The 21,660-nt window shown below is 41.8% G+C and overlaps 1 protein-coding gene across 2 annotated transcripts in view; it reads left to right on the top strand.

Moving 5' to 3' along the window:
* Positions 1 to 21,660, top strand: part of PDE4B (phosphodiesterase 4B) — a 521,515-nt gene that overhangs the window by 402,732 nt on the left and 97,123 nt on the right. For both annotated transcript variants that reach the window (XM_044383764.3, XM_057310592.1), the window contains exons 5-7: positions 7,155 to 7,191; positions 7,316 to 7,386; positions 16,850 to 16,902. In XM_044383764.3, the coding sequence (XP_044239699.1) occupies positions 7,155 to 7,191; positions 7,316 to 7,386; positions 16,850 to 16,902 (161 nt within the window). The remainder of the gene's footprint in view (positions 1 to 7,154; positions 7,192 to 7,315; positions 7,387 to 16,849; positions 16,903 to 21,660) is intronic.

Raw genomic sequence — 21,660 nt, 5'->3', positions numbered from 1 at the left:
TGCAGAGTCAGGATGCCGGAAGCTGAAGGAGAGGTAACCACTTTGCGGCCGATGATGTAGAACCAAGGATGTTTCTGATCAAGGTTGGCCTGGGGGCTTGGCTGAGTCTACCTGGAATTTCCTCTTTTACCAAGAGAAACACCTCTCTAGACGTTGTCGGTGGAGAGCATAGGAATCGGCGTCAGCTGAAAGGAATTAGAGCTTCATTCACATAGCGTTTGACAGGTGAAAGACTAGCTTCTGGAGGCAGCTCACAGTTCCCCAAACTCTTGCCAAACAGCATGAGTCTCAGGGTCATTCCAAGGCTTCCCAGAAGGTTCTAGCTGAATTTCAGATTAAACTCTGAAGATTTTTTTTAAGAACAAAAAGTTATGAAAATTTTGAACCTGAAGAGAACTTAGAGATTACAGTCCAACTCAGTCTACAGCTCTAAAAAGAGAGATCTAATTCGGAATGACTCTGCATGTAGGGTCCCTAATATTCACCATTTATCCTCTTTTCAGTTTACCAACCAGCAAAAGTTTCCCCCTAACTTAGAACCTACATAGTATTGCCAACTTTGAATTTAGGCAAGTAAGAATTTTAGGTGTAAGTTATCCAGTATCATTCTCACTGTTTTTCTTATTTGTTTGTTTGTTTAAGAAAGAGACTTCTTAAAATTAAAAGGAAAAAATATAGAAAGGACACACTTTCATAAAAAAGAATAGCTCTTCTCAAGAAAACAGTGGGCAACATAAGAGCTGACTATCAAAGATACTGATAATAGAATCTTAAAATCTTTGAGTGAATAAAAATGGCACAATTTTTTATTTTGCTAATGTTTCAACATTACAGTAAAACTTTTATATATTTGTCAGTTTAGGAATTTAGATTCCTCAGTACAACAAAAAGAGGAGCTTGAATAATATCCAGATTTTTCTGGTATTTTATTTTATCAGAACCATGCTGGAAAGTCCAGTTTCACACAACTAGCTTGAACTAAACTGAAGTAATGCTCTCAAAAGTATTTCACCTGATTATTACTCTTCAGAGTGAATTGAAATGAATAGAGGAACAGCAACCCCCAAGCCTCTCACTGCTTTTCCTGCCTTCTACCTATGGAGCCAAGAAAAAGAAGGACAATGATAGGTCTAGAGTCTTGATATGAAGGTCATTGGGTGGGGGCTATGTGATGCCCCCTGCTCAGGAGCTCCTCATTTTCAGTACAGTGCCATCATGGATTTATGTAGGAAAACTTGCATAATTCCTGTCTTTATTAAACCCCAGTGGTAGAGACAACATGAGCTTTTCCACATTTCTCATCTGAACACTTTCAGAAGAGTAAGAGGAAACATAGACAGGGAGAGATATTAGGTGAGTGAGAAGATGTGAGCGAGAAGATATTAGGAGTAAAAGTGTGAATGGAAAATTGGCTTTAACTTTTAGCAACAAAAGAGAGATTGAAATAAGGCTTTCTAGTAAGGAAAACAAGATCATCATTGGGTCCCCTGAGGAAATTTCGGATGCTTTCCTAGATGTGGCAATACTCTGCTGATTTCTCTTTTGTTCCCGTGTTGAAGTCATCTCTAACGTAATGCCTTTGTACACCGAGGTACGGATTTCCCAATGGGCACATAAAGTACTGGAAACTGGTGAGACCAGTTACGTTGTTCAAAACTGTGGCAGGAACCACCCTGAACAGGATGGAGTTGTGACAATCCACCTGCAAATCCACAGGGAAGGAAGATCCGTATTTCCTTCGTTCGGTCACCCCATTTGCAAAGCCTTATATAGGCAAAGAGCTTTTTTTTAAAGCCTCCATTTGTGTGAGCTAAATGGTCTCTAGAGAGAGCACTCAAGGGAAATAAGACCTAAGAATGAAGAGGAAAAGCATTAATAACTGCTCACTTAAATTTAAGACCGGTTTATTAATGGGCTGCCAAAGAGGTGCAATGCGGTGTTGAGGACTTGAGTTAAGCTACAGCCATCACACTTACTGGCCTCCTGACTTTGGCATTGAATCTCCTTTACAGTGTCTAAATTATCTGTAAATAAAAGTGCACGTAAAATAAAAGTGCATTTCCCATGTGCTAGGTACCATTTAAAGTACTTTACATGTGTTAACTCATTTAATTCCCATAATCTTACTTTATTTTTTTTTAAAGATTTATTTATTTATTTATTTAATACAGATAGAGACAGCCAGCGAGAGAGGGAACACAGAAGGGGAGTGGGAGAGGAAGAAGCAGGCTCACAGCGGAGGAGCCTGATTTGGGGCTCGATCCCGTAACACTGGGATCACGCCCTGAACCGAAGGCAGACGCTCAACCGCCGTGCCACCCAGGCGCCCCCCATAATCTTACTTTAATTAGTACTATAATTTTCTTGTCTTAAAGACAAAGACATTGATGCTTACAGAAGTTAAGTAACATGCACAGTAAATGGGTATTCAAGGCTTAAATCCAAGGAGTGTGGATGATTAAATCATATGGATATTTAGTAAAAATACAGACTCAAAATGAAGATGAAAAATAGAAATAATGATATTAATCTCTGCTCTGCCTGCTTTCCCCGCTGTTATGAGGATCATATTCATTCTTTCTTTTAACAAAAACTTTTAAATTTAAATTTAGGCACTTGCTAACAAATAAAACATTTTCTGTGTCTTCAAGGGAGCTAAAAGATTAGTGAGTCCATAGGCAATTTTGATATCTTTGAGTAAGGGCAATCACAGAAGGGTTTGCAGAGGACTTTGAAAGGTCTGGCCAGGCAGGGGACTAGCCCACGTTGAGCAGTTAGAGCTAAGCTAGAGGAGTTAGCCAGGGGGAGGGGTATGCAGGAAGAAGGGCCACGTGCTGTCTACTCTTTAGTTGTCTGGAGCATTGTAGAGAAGCACAGGTCAGTGCAGTTGAGGCAGAGAATGTGAGTGGAGGGGGAAGTGGTGAGAGGCAAGGCAGGAGGAGTAAGCAGGAGCCTTATCATGAAGTGCCTATCCAAAGGAGTTGGTCTTTATGCTGAAGGAAATCAGTGGGGAGCTACTAAAGGTTTGAAGGAGGAAAATACATAAGCAGAGAAATGTTTTTGAAGGATAGTTCTGATAACAGTGAAGAGTGGTTTGTAGGGTGGACAAGCCTAAAGACTAGCGTCCAGGAGCCAAATGGAAGACTGCTTTGGTGATCTCCATAATAGAAGGGTAGGGATCTACCTTAGAGCAGATCCAATGGGCAATTAATAAGTATTTGCAAGTTAGCATAAGCAGGGTCTGGTGGCTGACTATGGGGGAACGTTTCAGGCTTGACCAACAAGATAGCTGGTTGCGCCATTTTGGGGGGTCAAGAACATTCTCTTATCACATGAAATGTTGTATGTGAAAATGCTTTGTAAACTGTAAAGTACAATATTCGTTCTCTTGACTGCAATAGGGGCAGATATGACTCTTCTGAAAAACTTCTCACCAGTGGGGAAGATAGACATGCAATTCTTTAATTATAATGATACCTACTACTAATAAGAATAACTGTAACTAATGAGTAAATGCTTTTATGTGCCAAGCATTATTGTAAGAGTTGTACATGTATAATAACTCATTTAATTCTTACAACACCCTACTTTACAAATAAAGAAATTGAGGCCTAGAGAGGTTGGGTAATGTCTTAGAGCCAGTAGTTGTGCAACTCAGAAACAGACCAGTGCTGTCTGGCTCCCAAAATCTGTGCTCTTGACTAATCTGTAAGACTAAAATCAGCGTTACAAGTGAAATTCTATTTGTAATGACACAGAAAAGGACAAAACCAGTGCAATCCAGAGGGTATAGCGGAAGGCAGTAACATTTTTGCTTTCTGGAAAACCATTTCACTGTTTAGTGCAGAACTACACTCATGAAGATCTACGGGGTTCTCATTACATATTATTCTACAAAATTGTAATGTGCTGGTTTTGTCACTAGATGTTGCTCATGCCATGATTCTGAACATCTGGCGCTGCCCTCTTAGCAGTTTGGGAAACTAAGAAGTATATCAGTTTTCATAATTAGTCATAATTAATTGTGTTATTTCCATGTCATCTTATTCTAATCATTAATAATATTAAATTGTGATTAAAAATTTTAGATCAGTTTCATAAATAATCTGGCTGTATTCAGATAGGAATTTGGTTTTGTTTCTTTCCTACACTTGCTATAAATTACCTATAAATTGTCTGATCCTCTCCTCTAGCAGCTACTACCTAATACATAGCGTGAGCTTTTGCCATTCAGATCCCTTAAGGGAACCAACGCTGGGGACCTGCAAGTCCATCTCTTGCTTCTGAATTTTCTGCTTTCCCAAACTCCAGAAGTTCCATGATGGTAAAGTCATGCTGACGGGGTGCGCCCTTAGTGTTTACCTCCCTTCAGTCAATACTTCGCACCATTTTAGTAACTCCCCATTGATTCAACAACTCATCAGCGTTAGGTCTACATATGTATGAGATTTTATTTGTCTGTTTAGCTTTTACTGAGTATTTAGACTCCTGAAATCCAGGAGCCTTAGATGACCTATTAACTCTTAACTCTACTACCTTATATCCCCAACTCAGCCCAATGCCTTACAAACAATGTGAACTTCATAGCAGAAATATGAACAAACAGCAAGTATTTCACCTATGGAAAGTTCATCTCAAGATAATAGCTTGGGAAGGGGCTGCTCTTGGTACAGTTCACCACCCTACATTTATCACAACTGCTCCTCTCCGCACCTTCTTCTGGCTCTCCTTTGGCTTTTCTCCAGCAACCCTGAGGCTTTTACTTGGGCTCCCTTTCTCTATATTCCCGCACCTCCAGAAGCCACTCCCTGCTGTTGCTCTAACTTTCCCCACTGTTGTAGGTAACTCTGAAATGTATAGCTCCAGTTCCCATATTTCAGGCTTCCTGTTTGATGTCTCCACTGGGATATCACTGAGGATCTTAAAATTCAGCTTGTGGGAAAGCGACACATCTCCTCCCCCAGGCTTCTCCTTACTTTCTTATTTTTGCTCATGACTTCACTATTTTCCCACACACCCATTTTTTAAACTGACATAGTATTTCTTTATGACCCCTTAGCCAATTAAATGCTGAGTCCTTGGAAGAGACTTAGGGTCTCTTCAACTTGTCTTTTCCCATTTCTTCCTCTGCCTCACCAATTTCTTCTCATCTGAATGACTGCATTGTCCCCCTAACCATTCTTCCTGGCTCTTTCCTGTCTCCAGTCTGTCTCTTGGTGTCCATAGGATTTTACTTTCTAAAGCACTTTTCTGTTTGCCTCTCTCACTCAAAACCTTCACGAGCTCCTTTCTTCCTTGTGAGTTAAGCACCACCTCCACAACCGTGGTCCATACCACCCATAAGATGAGTGTGGGGGACCTTTTAATCTTAACCTCTAAAAACATCTCTAGTTAATTTGTTCAGCTCTGCCCAAACAGCCACCAGGCATCTCAGTGAGCACGTTCAGTACTTCCCATGTATGCCTTTGTTCTGGCCATTTCTCTCATTGGTGGCGTCTACCATCCACGCTTTTTAGAACCTGCCCCTCAAAGTTCATCTCAAAACCGCTCATTCAATCAAGCCTGTCCTACTTCCTCTAATTTGTAATTATTACCTCTCCTTTACACCCCATTAAGTTTCCCCATGAAGTGTTTGCAGTTCTCATTCTGTATCTGTCGCGGTGTTTTGAATATTCTTTCTGTCTCCCCTACAGTGTTGTAACTGGGGGTTGGGGGTGGGTCATGGATTTTGTGTAATTCAATCTGCCAACTATGCAGGGTCATCATAAAATAGTTGTAATATAATGGTTTAAAGCACAGATTTTTGGAATCAACAATCTTAGCTCTTCCACTTACTATGTGCTCGTTAAGCAGTAGCTTAACTTCTCCAAGCCTTGATATCATCTTTAAAATGGGAATATTAAGGGTACTTGCCTTAAGCCTTGTTACAAGAATTAAATGAGACAATGCACATAAAGTGGTCAGTGCGGGGCCTGACATAGGGAATCACGCAAAGGATGCTCTCGTCAGTATTCTTTTTGTAGTCATTGTACAAAGTAGATGCACAAGAACTTGACTAGAGTGACTTGAAGGGGGACTTCTAGCTAAAGACAGATAGAAAGCAAAGTATTATATTAGATAAGACCCCAAAGTAAAAGCCCGTGTTAGAGAAGAGGCCCACATGGATTTATGTGTTGTTCAGCTCTGCATCTCTGTGTCCCATATAATGCCTGATACGGGGCAGGTGCTTAATAATCATTGGCTGCGCTCACGTTATTAACCAATAAGGTGCCATATTTGTTATGGCAGTCATGAGGACAGAGAAGATCAGACAGTGAAGGAAGCTCGTTGTCAACCAACTGCTGTGCAGCTGTCTCAATTCACAAATAATAAATTGGCCCGATTTTGTGTCCGCAGCTAATAATAATGTGTCTTCTGATGACTTTATGGAGAGCTTGCTGAATGTGGGCTTAGGAAGATTTATGGAAGTATGTGCCAAAGAGAGAGTGCATTTCTGAAAACATGCTTTCGACTGTTCCTAAGTACAGATTTACATAACACTAGGTACGGCTTAATCAGATCTTTGGGACAAAATGAGCAAGAGTGATATGGTAATAGTAGGCTCAGTCCGTACACTCCCATTAAAAGCTTTTCCTTGGGTACTTTAAGAAAAAAAAAGTTATATTAAAAACAAAAAGTAATGGGATTCCCAGACAGAAATCTGTGTTTAAATGGCATTGAGGCTGTGGTTCAAATCAACAAAAGCCAGGAAATCCAAAGTTAACCTTTATCCAGACTGTTATGCCATTTTTTCCAACTCTGTGTGTGCTTGTGAGCAGCCTTCCCTTTGAATTTCCTGGCTCTGGCAACCAAGCTGCTTTGAATTACAGTACTCTGGGTCTGCTCTTTGATGGGAATGTACCCTGAGGATATGTGCTCACTTGCAAGTGCTCTTCTGTGTCACTGTAAGCCCAGGAGCCACGAACCTGGTATTTTGTTCTTTCAAATTCCCAAGGTTCCCGTTTATGCCTAGATCAGTCCCGCCTTATATCCGGGTAGAAGAACTTGTGTAACGTTTGTGTTGCTAACACTGATATGGCTTAATATTACACCTTATATGTCCTAGTTATAATTCAAATTCATTCTTACCTGTTTCTTTCCTCTCTTTTTACCAGACATGGCGATGACTTGATTGTAACGCCTTTTGCCCAGGTATGTGTCATGCTGGCCCTGGCTCGCTCTCCCTCTGCCCCTGGGTGCAGTTTCCAAATATAGCCTCTGAACCTACCCGTTCATCTCCCTTTGTTCCTAACCATCCTGATCATTGTCCTTCCAGGTCCTCGCCAGCTTGCGAAGTGTGAGAAACAACTTTACTGTCCTGACAAACCTTCATGGAGCGTCCAACAAGTAAGCATGGACTTTTTGTGGAGTTACGAATCCCTTCCATAAAGGCAAAAACAGTAAGCCACATTAAAAAGAAGAAGAAGAAGAAAAAAACACTATTGCATGGAAATTTGCCCTACAAACTAAGTTAGGACACATGATGAAATTTGAAAATAGGATGGAGCACCGTAGTATTTTAGAACTGGTAAGATGTTAGAAATGAGTCTGGATCTTGTGAATCTTTGTGCCCTTAACACTTTGTAGACAGTGCGAGTTCAACTAGTGGAAGAGTGAGATGAGGATTTTTGTTAACATTTATATTTACTACTTTGGGCAGTATGAATACTTACCAGTAACAGCCATAAATTCTACTAAAATTCTTTTGGAATAGCTATTAATGAACTCAGAGATTCAAATGCAAGATTAAAGGTAGCAAAAAGTTCAAGTCCAAGTCGCCTTTCTTTGATATTATATAAACAGGTTCATGTAATTTGATGAATAAGAGTGGAGTTATCTCCTCCTCTGCCCCCAAATAACTATAACCTTGGTCATTTCAATGAACATTGCTGAACCTTGGTCTCCTCATCTTTATAATGAAAGGTTTGAACTCGATATTCCCGCATAACTTTCTCCTCCAAAATTATTTAAATCTGTGAGTCTAAGTGTTGTGCAGTTCACTATCCAGCATTTTAAAAGATCACCACAGGGTTCCGAAGGTCCTAGAATCAATGATCGTGGAATGGCACCCAAGGCACCGCATGATCCAACTCAAGTTAGTTTGATTGATAGTTGATTGGGTTTATACGTGAGGCTAGAGACGTGCCCAGCCTCTTGTGTAGTGATACTCCTTGTTTGTTCATTTATTAAATGATTCACCCAAGAAGGACTTGTTTAGTATATACTATTCATCCATGCATACATGTATGTTTTTGACAAATATTTATTGGGCACCACCTTTTACTGGAAACTGGTAATATAATAGTAAACAGAACAGACAAGTTTTCTGCCCTTTCAAAGCTTGCATTCAAACAGGAAGTGCCAGAACATATGGTGGTGAATAATCAGACCAGGTCTCTGGCCACATGGGATCACATTCTAACAACTGTGGTCTGATTGTTCCCTGCATGTTCTATTTTCCATCCTAATTATGGACTTACTGTTCTGTCTTCCTAAAATGTCTCTCTCCACCTGCCAGTGATCGCCTGGCTAAATCCTCCTTGTCTTTTATAGCTCATCTCTAGTATTACCTTTACCAGTAGGCTTCCCCTGACCCCACCAAGCCTGGCTGACTGCCCCTCCGTGGCCCCAGAGTACTCTCCCAGCCTTATCACACCATTTATGGGTCTCTGTCCACCGCTAGACTGTGTGTCCTTTGAGGCCCCTTTAGAATTACATTTACTTTTCCTTGAATTTCCAAGATGTAGCAAAATGCCTGACACATAGTGTATGCTCCATAAATATTCATCACACATATCAATTTTTGAGTAAATAATTGTTGGAGAAAGACCACCAATTTTTTGGAAAGTTATTTTTTCAGAAGAGATTCCTTCCCTTTACCCACCTTTTTTTCTTTACAGACTAGGGCCTCTGGGGCCATACCTACTGATTCCATAACTCAGTCCTACCACTTGACAGCTGTGTGACTTGTGCACAACTTCTCTACATGTCAGTTTCCCAATCTATAAAATAGGGCTGCTCTGAGGATGAAACGAGTGCTATTCGTAGAGCATTTATAACAGCGTCTAGCACACCACAGGTGCTCCATACATGTGAGCTATTGTAACTGATAGTTACATTTGTCTTGCTGAATCTAGACAGTGTAACACTTTGGAGTTTTCACGTCCATTATCTCAGTTAGAATCACCATAAATGCTATGCGTGACAGGTGTTGTTGCCCCCACTCTGTGGACAAGGAGACAAAGCCGAGGGAGATTAAATGACTTTCTCAAGAACACACCACTTCTGGTGAAGAGCAGAGTCAGACCTGAAGCCTGATATCCTGACTGTCACTGCTGTGTACTTTGTAAGGAAAAACAGTCATTTTCTTCCTATGTAGGAGAAAATCCGGTTCTTCCTGTGTTTTTCTTCCCTGTGAGTCTCCTTGACAAACAGAAAACACTTCATTTTTGACACTCTGGTCACGAAATGTGTGGAGGTCCCCCACTCTCGCAACAACAAGCAAGTCTCGGACACCAGCTGGGTGTCCTACAATTTAACTTGGTTCTGACACTGCCTACCTGGAGATGCCATCAGATCCTAGATTAAAAGCTCCATCCCACAGGGCTGCCTCCCACTCAGACGTCAGTCACCGCTCAGGTTATCATCTGTGCTCACCTATGGCATACAGATTGCAGCTTCCAGTCGCCCCTCATCAGGTTCAATTAATTTGCCAGAGTAGCTCATGGAACTCAGAGAAACACTTAACTTACCTTTACCAGTTGAGTAAAGGACATGATAAAGGCGCACATGCACAGCCAGATGAAGACCTACCCAGGGCGAGGTCTGGGAGGGTCCTGAACACAGGAGCTTCTGTCCCCATGGACTTGGGGGGCATTGCCCTCCCAGGGTGGGTATGTTCACCAGCCTGGAAGCTCTCTGACCCGATGCTGTTGGGATTTTACGGAGGCTTCATCACATAGATATGATCAATTATTAACTCTGTTTTTAGCCCCTCTCCCCTCTCTGAGGGATGGGAGGTGGGGCTGAAAATTCCAAGCCCTTAATCATGGCTTGGGTGACCAGCCCCTCCCAGGAGCCCGCCCAGAGTTGCCTCATTAGAACAAAAGATGCTTCTAGTGCTCTTATCACTTAGGAAGCTACAAGAGTTTTAGGAGCTCTGTGCCAGGAATTGGGGGCAGAGACCAATATATTCTATTTCTATTACCTCACATCTTTGCGTTCACTACACCCATTAAGTCTTTTTGGTTATGGGAAGAAATCTCTAAAGGTTTTTTTTTTTAACAGAGAGTCACTTAGGAAGAACTTATGGAATAGGTGAAGGTCAGAGAACCCAAAGGCAGAGACATGAGCTAGGAGAGTGTTTTCAGAATTAAAATATTAGGAGTGAATGGGGCACCTGGGGAACAGTTAGTTAAGCATCTGACTCTTGATTTGGGCTCAGGTCATGATCTCAAGGTCCTGAGATAGAGCCCTACATCTGGCGCCTCATTGAGTGTGGAGCCTGCTTAAGACTCTTTCTCTCTGCCTCTGCCCCTCCCCCAACTCTCTCAAAATAAATAAATAAGTAATTTTTTTAAAAATGTTAAAATATTTGGAGCGAAGCCCTGGACCAAGAAATGATGGAGGTGGGAACTGGGGAGGAAAGATTAATAAGGATACATTTCAGAGGACTCAAGGTCACTGTACTGCATAGCTCTAGGGCAAAGAGGTGGGGGATGGTTTCAGTTACTGTGTGTTAGCAAGCAACTCGAATACTCTTTTTCTGTAACTGTGGAGGCATTCCACCTAACCATATTGAATAATAGGCTATGTCAGCTCAAGCTACTTTCTTGAGAATCAGGTCTTTCCACAGTTTTGAGGGTTTTGAGACACATAAACCTTCAGGAACTAGAATTCCCTAAGACCACAATTGTCACATACAGAGCTGACCCAGAGTGCACTCTCACACTGTGGCTGAGGACCACTCTCCAAATCATGACCCTTTGCATTGCCTTTGGTCCACACCAAACCACACTCACCAAACAGAATAGATCTCCAGCAGTAGGATAGTTGTATCTGATGATCTTCCTCAAATCCGTCCCCATATTTGTACAGAGTTGATCCTCTTATCGATTCCAAGTATTTTCTTGAAACCAACACCACCTCACCAAAGTTCAAGGCGGGGCACAGGTACCACTAAAACTTCACCAGGAGTTGAGATTGCCTGTCTAGCTCAGGCTGAAAACTGAGTGATAGGCTTTAGCTACTAGTGAAGCAGCCTAGCAGGGGCAGATGGGAAAACGGAGTGTTCATTCAATGCATTCCATCCTATTCCTCATCAATGCCCTCAAACAAACAAAGAAAACTGAGGACAAGAAAAATGGATCCACCATACTGAGAGCATTTCCCCCACATATTCGTTTGTCTTAATAACTGAAACCGTAAGATTTATGGAGCTCACAAGTTGCTTTCTGGGATATTTGACTTGGGTTCCAGGGTGCCACTCCTTTCCTTAAATGTAACATTTAAGCAATAATTCTGTCCTTGGAATGGTTTTCTTAAGACATCTGGATAGTGTGGTTTATTATATGAAAAGGAACTCCCACATAGAACTATACTTCTCATAAGTCAAGATTTCCTTTATCTTTTGGCTCTTTGCTCTGCACAAAAATAGCTCATTGTCTGCCTGAGCTTTACCACCCAAAGGGTAAAAACCTCAGTTTCTGTTGAGGTGATTTCCTTGCACTTCCATGAAATGTTCCATTGAGAGATGCTTGATTGGGCCTGTATTTCTTGGCTTCAAATTAAAGCTTATTATTTCTTGAGTCCCAGGAGTTAATTTTGAAAATATGGCTTTCATTTAGAGCTGTTAATTCAGATAAGCATCACTAAAGCATTTGCTGGCTTCAGCTGATGGAGAAATCACTTACGAGTGACAATGCCCACCATTCTTCAGTCTGATAACCAGGACATAGAGCAGCTGGGAGTAAAGAGGTGTCCCCCATCATTCAGCTGTTCCTCTAACATCGCAGAAATTACCAGTGGCTATCAGGAAATCATGTAACATCTCTGTTTCAATGTTCTTCTGAGACATAATTTAATCAACATGCATGTAATCTTTGAGAAAGAATTAATAACCACTTAATTTTGTTTTCAATGTATATCTTTCATTGCTTTATGTCCTTTGGCATGGAATTTAAATTAGCTGAGAATAATAAAATCTCGAGCATTCAGAGGGGAAAGAACCCAGCCAAATTTCCTCAGAGTAAGTGAGGAAATATATGTAAAAGTGCTCACACAGGAGCTGGCACATTGTAAATTAGCAGTAAATGTGAGTTGCCGCCTGCTTTCCCCAAGTGAGGAAGAAACCAAGAGGTTCAGTGAGTTGCCGAGGGCTATACAGTTGGAAGGGGCCAGAGCCAGGATTAGGATTCCTGTCTTCTTATTCATAGTCCAGTTCTTTCTCCCCTGTGTTATTCAGGGCTGTAAAATATTAACTGCTGTGGCCAAATTATCCTCCCTTTCAGTATCACCATCTTTAATCCAGGCATATAACTTCTTACGATTCTTCTATAGTTAGGGACCACTGGAAACTGGGCAACCAATGACATTTTCTTCTGGCACTCATGACAGGTTCTAACTGGCGCTTTCATGCCCTGTAAGCAATAATGCAGCTTCCAGAAGTCATTCATTCATTTAGTATGTGTTGAACCTCTTCTTTGCACCAGGTCTTGGGAATAAGTGGTAAACCAAATAAATATGGCTCTTGCCTTTGCAAAGCTTACACACACAGATGCTAATCTGAATTAACAACTCTAAATAAGAACTATGTTTTCAAAATTAACTCCTGGGACAAAGGAATTTACGTAATTTGTGTCATTTTCAAGAAGTCATTGGGAGAATTGGGTGCTGCAACTAGCCAAACTGTTAAGAAAGCAGAGATTCCCAAACATTTAGGGTCCCCTAGTTCAATGTCTCCTTGCACAAAAGCCTTCTTTGGAACTCAGGAAGACAGGTAAAATAAAATTATTAACGACATGTTATTAATCCAGTGAATACATATTGAATACCTCTATCATAGCGAATATTTTGTCAATTCCGAGGTTACAAAGATGAAGGAGATCCAGTCTTTACTCATTTCTCACAGGTGAATTGAGACAGACAAGAAAATAGAAACTGTAGGAACTGCAGGACCCTCTGAGCAGCGCTAGGGTGGGGCAAAGGCAGCAAGCCACGAGGAGCACAGAGGGTGACTACTCACAGGGCGGAAGGCGCAGTTGAGGAAGTGATGGCTGAGGGGATCCCTTGTACAGGGGAAGGAGTCTGCCACTTACAAAGGAGGAAAGGAATGAGTGGAGCAAAACACATGCAAAGGCCCAGTAATGTGAGCGCGTGCTGGGTTCGTGGGAATAGTGAGTGGTATATAGAACCGAGACTGTAGAGGAAAAGGAAACCAGATAAAACATTCATGTGGTATTTGACTCCTCAAATGATTGTGACATCAAGGGTTCATTCAATCAACAGTTCACCGACATTTATGGAGTGCCCACTGTTTGTGAGGAGGGTTGGTGGGGACCACAGGGGATATACAGAAAGGAGTCGGCACTGGGTCCCCCCATCAACGGGTCACAGATAGTGATGGGGATAATATGCACACTTATGAGTTGTAACAGGAGGAAATAACGCTAAAGGTACAAAGCACCATGGGATATTAGAAGAGAGGTCCCTTTTAGCTAATATGATGACATCCTTTGCAGGAAGATGGCATTTCACCTTTGAAGGTATGATTCTGGCACCAGTTCTAATGTGTGGATTTTTTTCCCTACATATCCAAGCAATTTTCCCTTAATACCAGCTGAGTGCCCTGCAATTTAACTCAGTTCTAACACTGTCCACCTGGAGATAGCATCAGATCCCACAGGTTAAGGGCTCCATTCTGCAAGACTCTCCCCACTTCAGACACCAGTTCCAAGTCCAGTTTGTTACCAGTGCTTCTGACGCCCCTTCCTGGGTTTTAATTAATTTGCTAGAGGGGCTCACAGAACTCAGAGAAATATTTTACTTACCAGAATACTAGTTTATTATAAAAGGATATAATTCAGTAACAGCCAAATGGAAGAGATACAGTCTCCTCGTATTCTCCATCCTGGAGACACTCCAAACCCAGTCCTTTTGGTTTTTATGGAGGCTTTGTTACGTGGTCGTGATTGATTAAATCATTGGCCACTGGTGACTGAACTCAATCTCCAGCTCCTCTTGTCTCCCCAGAGGTCTGAGGTGGGGCTGAAAGTGCTAACCCTCTAATCCGGTGGTTGGTCCCCTGGCAATCAGCCCCCATCCTTAGGTTACCTCGAGGCTTTCCATAAATCTCATTAACATAACAAAGGACACTTTTTACAACTCTCTTAAAATTCCATGAATTTTAGGAGCTCTGTGGTAGGAATGAAGACAAAGATCAAATATATATTTCTTATTATAAATCACAGTATCACAGAAGGGTAGGTGATATTTACATGTGTGGATTTGTGCAGGGAGAGCTCCCTTTCAGAGGAATAGCTTGCACACTGTCGGGAAAGGGATAGCGCGTGTTCAAGGAAAAATTAGCGATCAAGTTTGGCCTTGGCAAAGTACGAGTTAGTTCATTCTTTCCTTCCTTCCTCCCTTCCTTCCTTTCTTCCTTCCTTCCTTCCTTCCTTCCTTCCTTCCTTCCTTCCTTCCTTCTTTCCTTCCTTCTTCCATTCATTAAGCATTCACTGAGTGCTTGGCATGTGAAGGACCATCCTGGGTTCCAGGGATCCAGTAGTAAACAAGTTGTTCCCTGCCTGCATAAGTTTTATGTTTAAACCAAGGAGTTCTATAATGAACAGTACTTAGTGTCTATTTTAATTACAGTTTTAAACTGCTATTAAGGAGAAGCACAAGATCCATGAGATCAAACAGCCAGTCAATGGTTTGAGATGAAATGTCAGGAATTCCAGCCGATAAGCTGGGAAAAGTTATGTTGAGGACAAAGAGCAGAGGACTTTGAATGCTAAGCTAAGAAGTTTGGAATTTAATCTCTTAACTTTTCCTGAAAAACAGCCCTCAGTATGACTGCAGGTGTTATCAGCAGATGGAATAGTGGGAAGAGAATGCACTTCGGATTCAGAAAGACTTAGCTTTGACTCTCAACCATGCCAATTAGCAACCATGTGCACTTCAGCGTGTTTCTTAACCTCTTCACCTCTGCTTCAGTTTCCTTCTCCTTAAAACGAGATGATTATATTCCCAGTGGAAGCTAAGAAGTACCTAGCACGATGTTTAGCAGGAAAAAAAAAAAAGTAATCCTTGGATGGCAGTTTTTCTTCCCTCGCCACACAAGAAAATGTCACATCACAGAGGGTTTAAAAGTAGCCTGCCTAGGATGACCTCGCTAGTAAATGTTCGGTCAGTGTGCACCCTGTGCGTCAGACCCTGCCGCTATCGGGTGTGCTACCTAGAAGCTAGATTGCCCCTAATGGAGCATAGATGGATTTGGCGCACTTACAAATCTAGGAAGAGACCTTGTGGCCATACCAGTATGGAGACCCTTTCTTCACCATATCCTTGCAGGTCATTCTCTGTCATTTAGAACATGGCTTCCTTCCCAAACTTGGTTGTGTGTCAGAATTCACAGATTTATGTGAAAAATACAGATTCCCAGGCCTTATCCCAGATATACTGAAATAGTCTCTCCAGGGATGGGGAAGGGAATCATATTTTTAATAGCTCCCCAAGTGAGTAGGATACTCATCCATGCTTGAGAACCAGACTGGCCTAGCACCTCATTCTCTTGCTTGTTGCTGATATCCTATTGCTCTGTAGTGGGGCAGACAGCCCTCTATTCCAGTGGTTCTGAAAATGGGCTTCCTGGACCAGCAGTATCCGTACCGCTGGGCGCTTTTAGAAATGCACACTGTCAAGTTCACCCCAGGCCTGTTCTATCAAACACCCTGGGGATTGGGCCTAGCAGGAGGTCTTAGTAAACCTTCTAGATGATTCTGATGAGCCTACAGTTTGAGGGCCACTGCTCTAAGACTATTTGAGGGAGGCTCTCCTGTCATGTGCTGGGCAGAAGTTCTACAAAGCATGAAAAAGTTGGTGAGACCAGCAAAATTGGGCAGGGGGGCGGGATTGGGAGATAAAGAAGAAAAAAAGGAAAACAAAAAACAAAAGGTGGAGCCCAGTATTTGTGGAGCCTACGTTTGTTTGCTTGTTTCATTGGACTCTTGACATCAGCAGGCGTATTACAATGTAGAATAATGCCCAGTTCCTCTGCGAAAAGACCAGTCCAGAGGTTAAGGAAGCTGGATTCCTGTTCCTGCGTGACTTTTGGCAACTGACTTCATCCCTCTGGGTCTCAGTTTCCTGAGGTGCACAGGGGAGGCCTGGACTGATTGGTCTCTAAGGGGTCCTCTGGCATGACTTTCTGCAGCGCTGCCAAAGGATTCGGGATCCACTCTGACATTTGGTGTTATTCCTGAGCAAGCGTATTGTCTGAGGGCCCCCTGGAACAGTGAAACCTGAAACGGAGGGGCTGGTTAGGGACCTGGAGTAAACGACTTCCTTCCTGGAGAGCTGGAGCCTCCAGGAGGCTGTGCACAGGGAAATTCCAGGCCATCTGGATGTGAGAGGATTGCAGTCATCTACCAGGGTTACGGGAGACAGCCTTCCGGAGATAACATTATGTCATTTGATAGCTCATTATGACCTGGAAAACTCCTCGGTGATCACGGGGGTGGAGGGGAGGGAGACATGGAGGTGATATTCATACAAAGACTCAGGCCTTCTTTCCTCTCTGTCTCCACAGGAGGTCCCCAGCTGCTGCTAGTCAGCCACCTGTCTCCAGAGTCAACCTGCAAGGTAAGCGGCATGGTGAGGCCTGTCTATCTCCAGGTTTCAAAATCAAGGTGTCCTTTGTGCAGAAACTTTTTTAGGATCATAGCACTCGTTTGCATATGGCCCTATAAAGTCTCTTGGTGACTTTTTTCAAAGGCAGAGTGGAGCTTTCCTTCATTCCATGTAAAACCAAATGAAAAGCAGTGTGACTAGTTTTCCCATCATGTGCACGCCCGGGCTTTCAGGGCGTGATGGATGTGTGGTAATGGGGCTTTCCCGAAGGCAGGCAGGAGGCAGAGCTGTATTGATACTGCAACTTCACCTCGGTTTGCTGGCCCCAGTAAACTCCAGGACAGCTGACTTCAGAGGCCCTGAGGGGCCCCCAGGTTGGCTCGAGCATCCCACAGGGTATGTTAGTGGTTTTCCCCCCGAGCGTCAACTATAGGCCCCGTTTAAATCTACATCCTTTCCAGGTGTGAAACCAAAGGCTTTTCCAGGTCACAAATCATTTCCCTTGGAGGTCATCCAACTTTGGTCCTCAAATGTGTGTGTGTGTGTGTGTGTGTGTGTGTGTGTGTGTGTGTAAGAAACCCAACATCTCATCTTTCTGTGCCATACGTGTGCTTTCCATGCGGAGTTGAGAGCTATGGAGGGGCAGGGCTATGCTGAAGGAACACCATGGTGATAGATCAAACAGTAATTCTACTTGACGTAAGATGCAAGGTACAGGTCCAAAATGGAGTTTTCCCCCTTGAATCTGTCCCCACTAGTGTGGCAGTGGACCTGAGTAAAACCGCAGGAGAAAACAAGCCAGATGAGCTCTGTTGAGATTTTCTAACACCAAACAGCACTGCCTCGAACACTTCTCTCTTTCCAGCTATGTTATTCCCACTGCTTTATCCTTAACCATCTTCCTTCCTTGCATGTTGTGTTCTCTTGCTGGTATCACAGCCAGGAGGATAACGGAAATAATAATATAAAAGCCCAACTTCTAAAAACAAAGGAACAAAAACATAGATTGCATTGGCTCATTGGCTTCGGAAGTATTTATGGTACACCCTTTTAAAAATATTTTTATTAGAAAAAAGATTGAGAACAAGAATCAAGGTGAGAGGAAGATATAAGTAAAAGTAAGTTTGCCTCTAGAGCCCCATGATGTGAAACAGAGAGAAGAAAATAGTACTCCGTCTGGGGGCTTCAAAAACCTGGTGTGCTGATGTACTATTTCCTTTAGAAGTTTGATAAAAGGAAACTAAATAGAGTGTTTTAACATATAACTGGTGTTACATAGCTGGAGATCAAAGGAGGTGGTTTTGAAACTCCTATCATTTCATCATATTAGCTTTTGCCAGTGAGACGCCACTGCTCTTCATTTCTGTTAGCCAAAAGCGCTAAGAAGTTTTGACATCCATTTGAATATTTAAATTGCTTTCTTATTCTTGTAATAAATACTGACAAACATTAGGAGAATATGTGATATTTATGGCTCTATAAATTAGCTCATTAGCCAGAGATGTTGTTGGAAAGATCCTTTTGTGATTATTGGCACAGTAACTAGGGCTTGGCAACTAGGGATTCTTTTGGTAAATTCTTTTAAAACAATGGAGCAAAGAAATGACAATACCACTTAGGCAATTTGTTTTTGTCTGTCTTTGTGGCAAACTACAAAAATTCTGGCTTTTCATCGGGAAGAGAATGTAGCGATACCAATTATTACGTAATTATAGGTTTCAAAATCTCCTTACCACTTAACCACAGCCAGAAAAGGAAGGAGGACACACACATCCTGTGTTTTGTTCTTATTATCAGCTTAAATAAGTCAGGCAGATTTTTCCTGGTATTTTAATATTTATCAGCATGTGACAAAGAGGTGCGTTTAAATAGAAACTTTAAAAGGGAATGAAAAATAAGTAGCTCAGAGCAAACAGAATGGAAAGCTGGAGTGCTGTTTTAAAAGATGATTTTTCATGATAATAAGATCAGGTTTTCATTTATTATCACTAAAGTTGAACTTATGCATTTCAGTTGAAATCTAAGATAAAAGATACAAGAAACCCATGATCATTTAAACACATTTAGCAACAATCCAGTTTGTTAGGAAAGCCAGACTGACTTAGGTAACTGTTCTTGGATAAAAAAGCAAGTGTAAGAGACAGAGACAGAGAGAGAAAGAGAAAAGCCAACTATTTTTTAAAAGACTTTTTTTTTCATGCATCGAAATGAAGGGAATGCAATTCATTTTAAAAGCTACTTGTCAGAATCCACGGTTAAATTGGTACATTTGCTCTTACAAATTGATCACTAACTGAAATAATTCATGGGGAAAATAAAAGCAAATCGCTTAGTCTTCACTACCTTTATTCTCACTGTTTAACCAAGGTTACTCTTTTCAGCTCTTGCAGTACAACACGAATTTCCCTCCTCTGCAGAGACATCCCAATATATATTTTTTTTAATCAGTGTAATTGCTCCTTTTTCTGTGCTATGGCAACAATCCCATTCTAGCTTATATTGTGATTCATGGCTTACTTGTCCCCTGCATTTGAGCACCTTGATGGTAGGAGCTGTACCTTATTCATCTCTTTATCTTTCAAAATTCCTTAGCATCGCTATTTTCACATAGTAGGAAGACCATAAATCTTGATTTGACCAGAACTGCATAAGGTTTGTGGAGTTTATCTGAAGAAAAATGTTCATAAGTTAAATTTTAATAATGAGTCAATATTTTTATCTCTATGGGTATGAAAAATATTCAACTGTGGCTTTTTTTTTTTTAAAGATTTTATTTATTTATTTGACAGAGATAGAGACAGCCAGCGAGAGAGGGAACACAAGCAGAGGGAGTGGGAGAGGAAGAAGCAGGCTCATAGCGGAGGAGCCTGATGTGGGGCTCGATCCCATAACGCCGGGATCACGCCCTGAGCCGAAGGCAGACGCTGAACCGCTGTGCCACCCAGGCGCCCCTCAACTGTAGCTTTTTTACTCTGAAAAAAATATCAGTTATTGCATTGAAATGAAAAGAGGTTTGAAACACACTCTATAACAGCAAAAATATGTATTTATGGGGTCATGTGGGTTTTTGACAGAAAGAGTGAAATAAAAAAGTTGGCATTTTTGCACTTTGAATAACAAAGCCAGAGTAAAGGAATTGAGAATTTAAAATGCAGAAAGTATAGCAGCGTGGAAATGATATGCTCCTGCTTTAAGGAGAAAGATGCACTAAGTTCTCCTGGGAGTGTTGAAAAGGCTAATGCCGTGGAGTGTAGTGAACATCTCGAGTTTTATCACATTGTGCCTTTTCACAAGCAGGAATTCCAGGCCTTTCCTACATGCTGCGTCAGGATTAGAACAGAAAGGGGAAAAAAATAGAAGAAAGAGCACTCCAAAACAAGGCAGGCTTCTATCATCTGTACACATTCAACATGGAAACAGGAAGTCATTTTTAGGATTTTAGGCCTCAAACTATTTTCAACAGAAAAAAACAGATTATTGAGGAAAATCAATGTGTGTGTGTGTGTGTGTGTGTGTGTGTGTGCATGTGCAGGAGTGGGCGGGTGACCGTATGTGTGTAGGTGTGTGTGGGATAATTGTCTCACTTTTCCCACCCATTCTATCCCTTGCCTTTGCATGCATTTCAAGTGAGTGCAGATATGTCATGAGAAGTTAAGAATTTCCTGAAAGGATAAATCATCCAGTATTCACTGCCTTTACAAATTGACTCTGCTTTACAAAAGGATTAGAGAAGTAATCCTTTTAATGGCCAGCACCTCCGATTCATATAAATGTGACTTGATTGATAATATATATTGTATATACATTTTAGCAGGCGAATTGATGTGTAAGCTGGGAGATTCTATGTTAATCTCCTCCTTCTAAAATTTAGCAATAAACATATTGAGCAAGAGTGTCACTGATATAACATGTAGGATAACATGACGAACAACCCCCCAAGTCCATGGGTCATTGGAAATGACAGCAAACCATGCCATGAAGATGAATAGAAAATTGCCTGAGGACTTCAGGCCAGACTGCTGCAGACCCAGAGTCTCTCCCAGCCTGGGTCTCCAAGGCCTTGGTTTATGGTGGTTTTCAACACCAGTCAATTAGATGTTTTTCAAGAGAAGCCTGTATGTGGAGAAATAAGATGTGATAACAGAGGACTTTCCAGTATGTCTGAAATAGGTTGGCCTAAGGGAGAAACAGACTTAATTAATTTCTTTCTGTGCTCATGGGAATCCCTTTCTTCTATTATGTGTCCAGGCCATTCTAGGGGGAGGAAATGATGCTTTACTGGTTGATAAAACAGAAGAAGGGGCTTTCTGCGAAGAAGTCTATTTCTCAGTATGAGTTCCTCCCATATCTTCACTTGATTATGAATATCACCCTGAAAGTTCATGGGGCTGTGCCAGATAGAGCGTCTGTTCGAGGAGTGGACAAGGGGCTCAGAGAGTTATCTTGGATTCTGAGAATTTCAGAAAGTTATGACATTGACTGAGTTCTCATTCTTTGCCAGAGCGGCCAGGGCCTAGGATGAGACATGGACTGTGTGTGCAGGAGTAAAGGGCTCTCTGAGAACCACAGCAGTGGCCTGTGTCAGATGACTGGAAATGAAGCCTGGCATAAGTACGTTTGCTTGGTTTCTACATTAAGCAAGAACTCTGAGGCAGGATTACAACACTTATGAACAAATACGAATAAAATCAATCCTGTTACCAAAGGCGGTGGCCACACATGACAAAGGAGAGACTGGGGGCGGGGGAGTAACCAAAAGAAGAGAAGGGG

Source organism: Ursus arctos, unplaced genomic scaffold (assembly GCF_023065955.2).
Source record: "Ursus arctos isolate Adak ecotype North America unplaced genomic scaffold, UrsArc2.0 scaffold_12, whole genome shotgun sequence".
Lineage (NCBI taxonomy): Eukaryota > Metazoa > Chordata > Mammalia > Carnivora > Ursidae > Ursus > Ursus arctos.
This window is presented reverse-complemented; position numbering and strand designations above follow the sequence as displayed.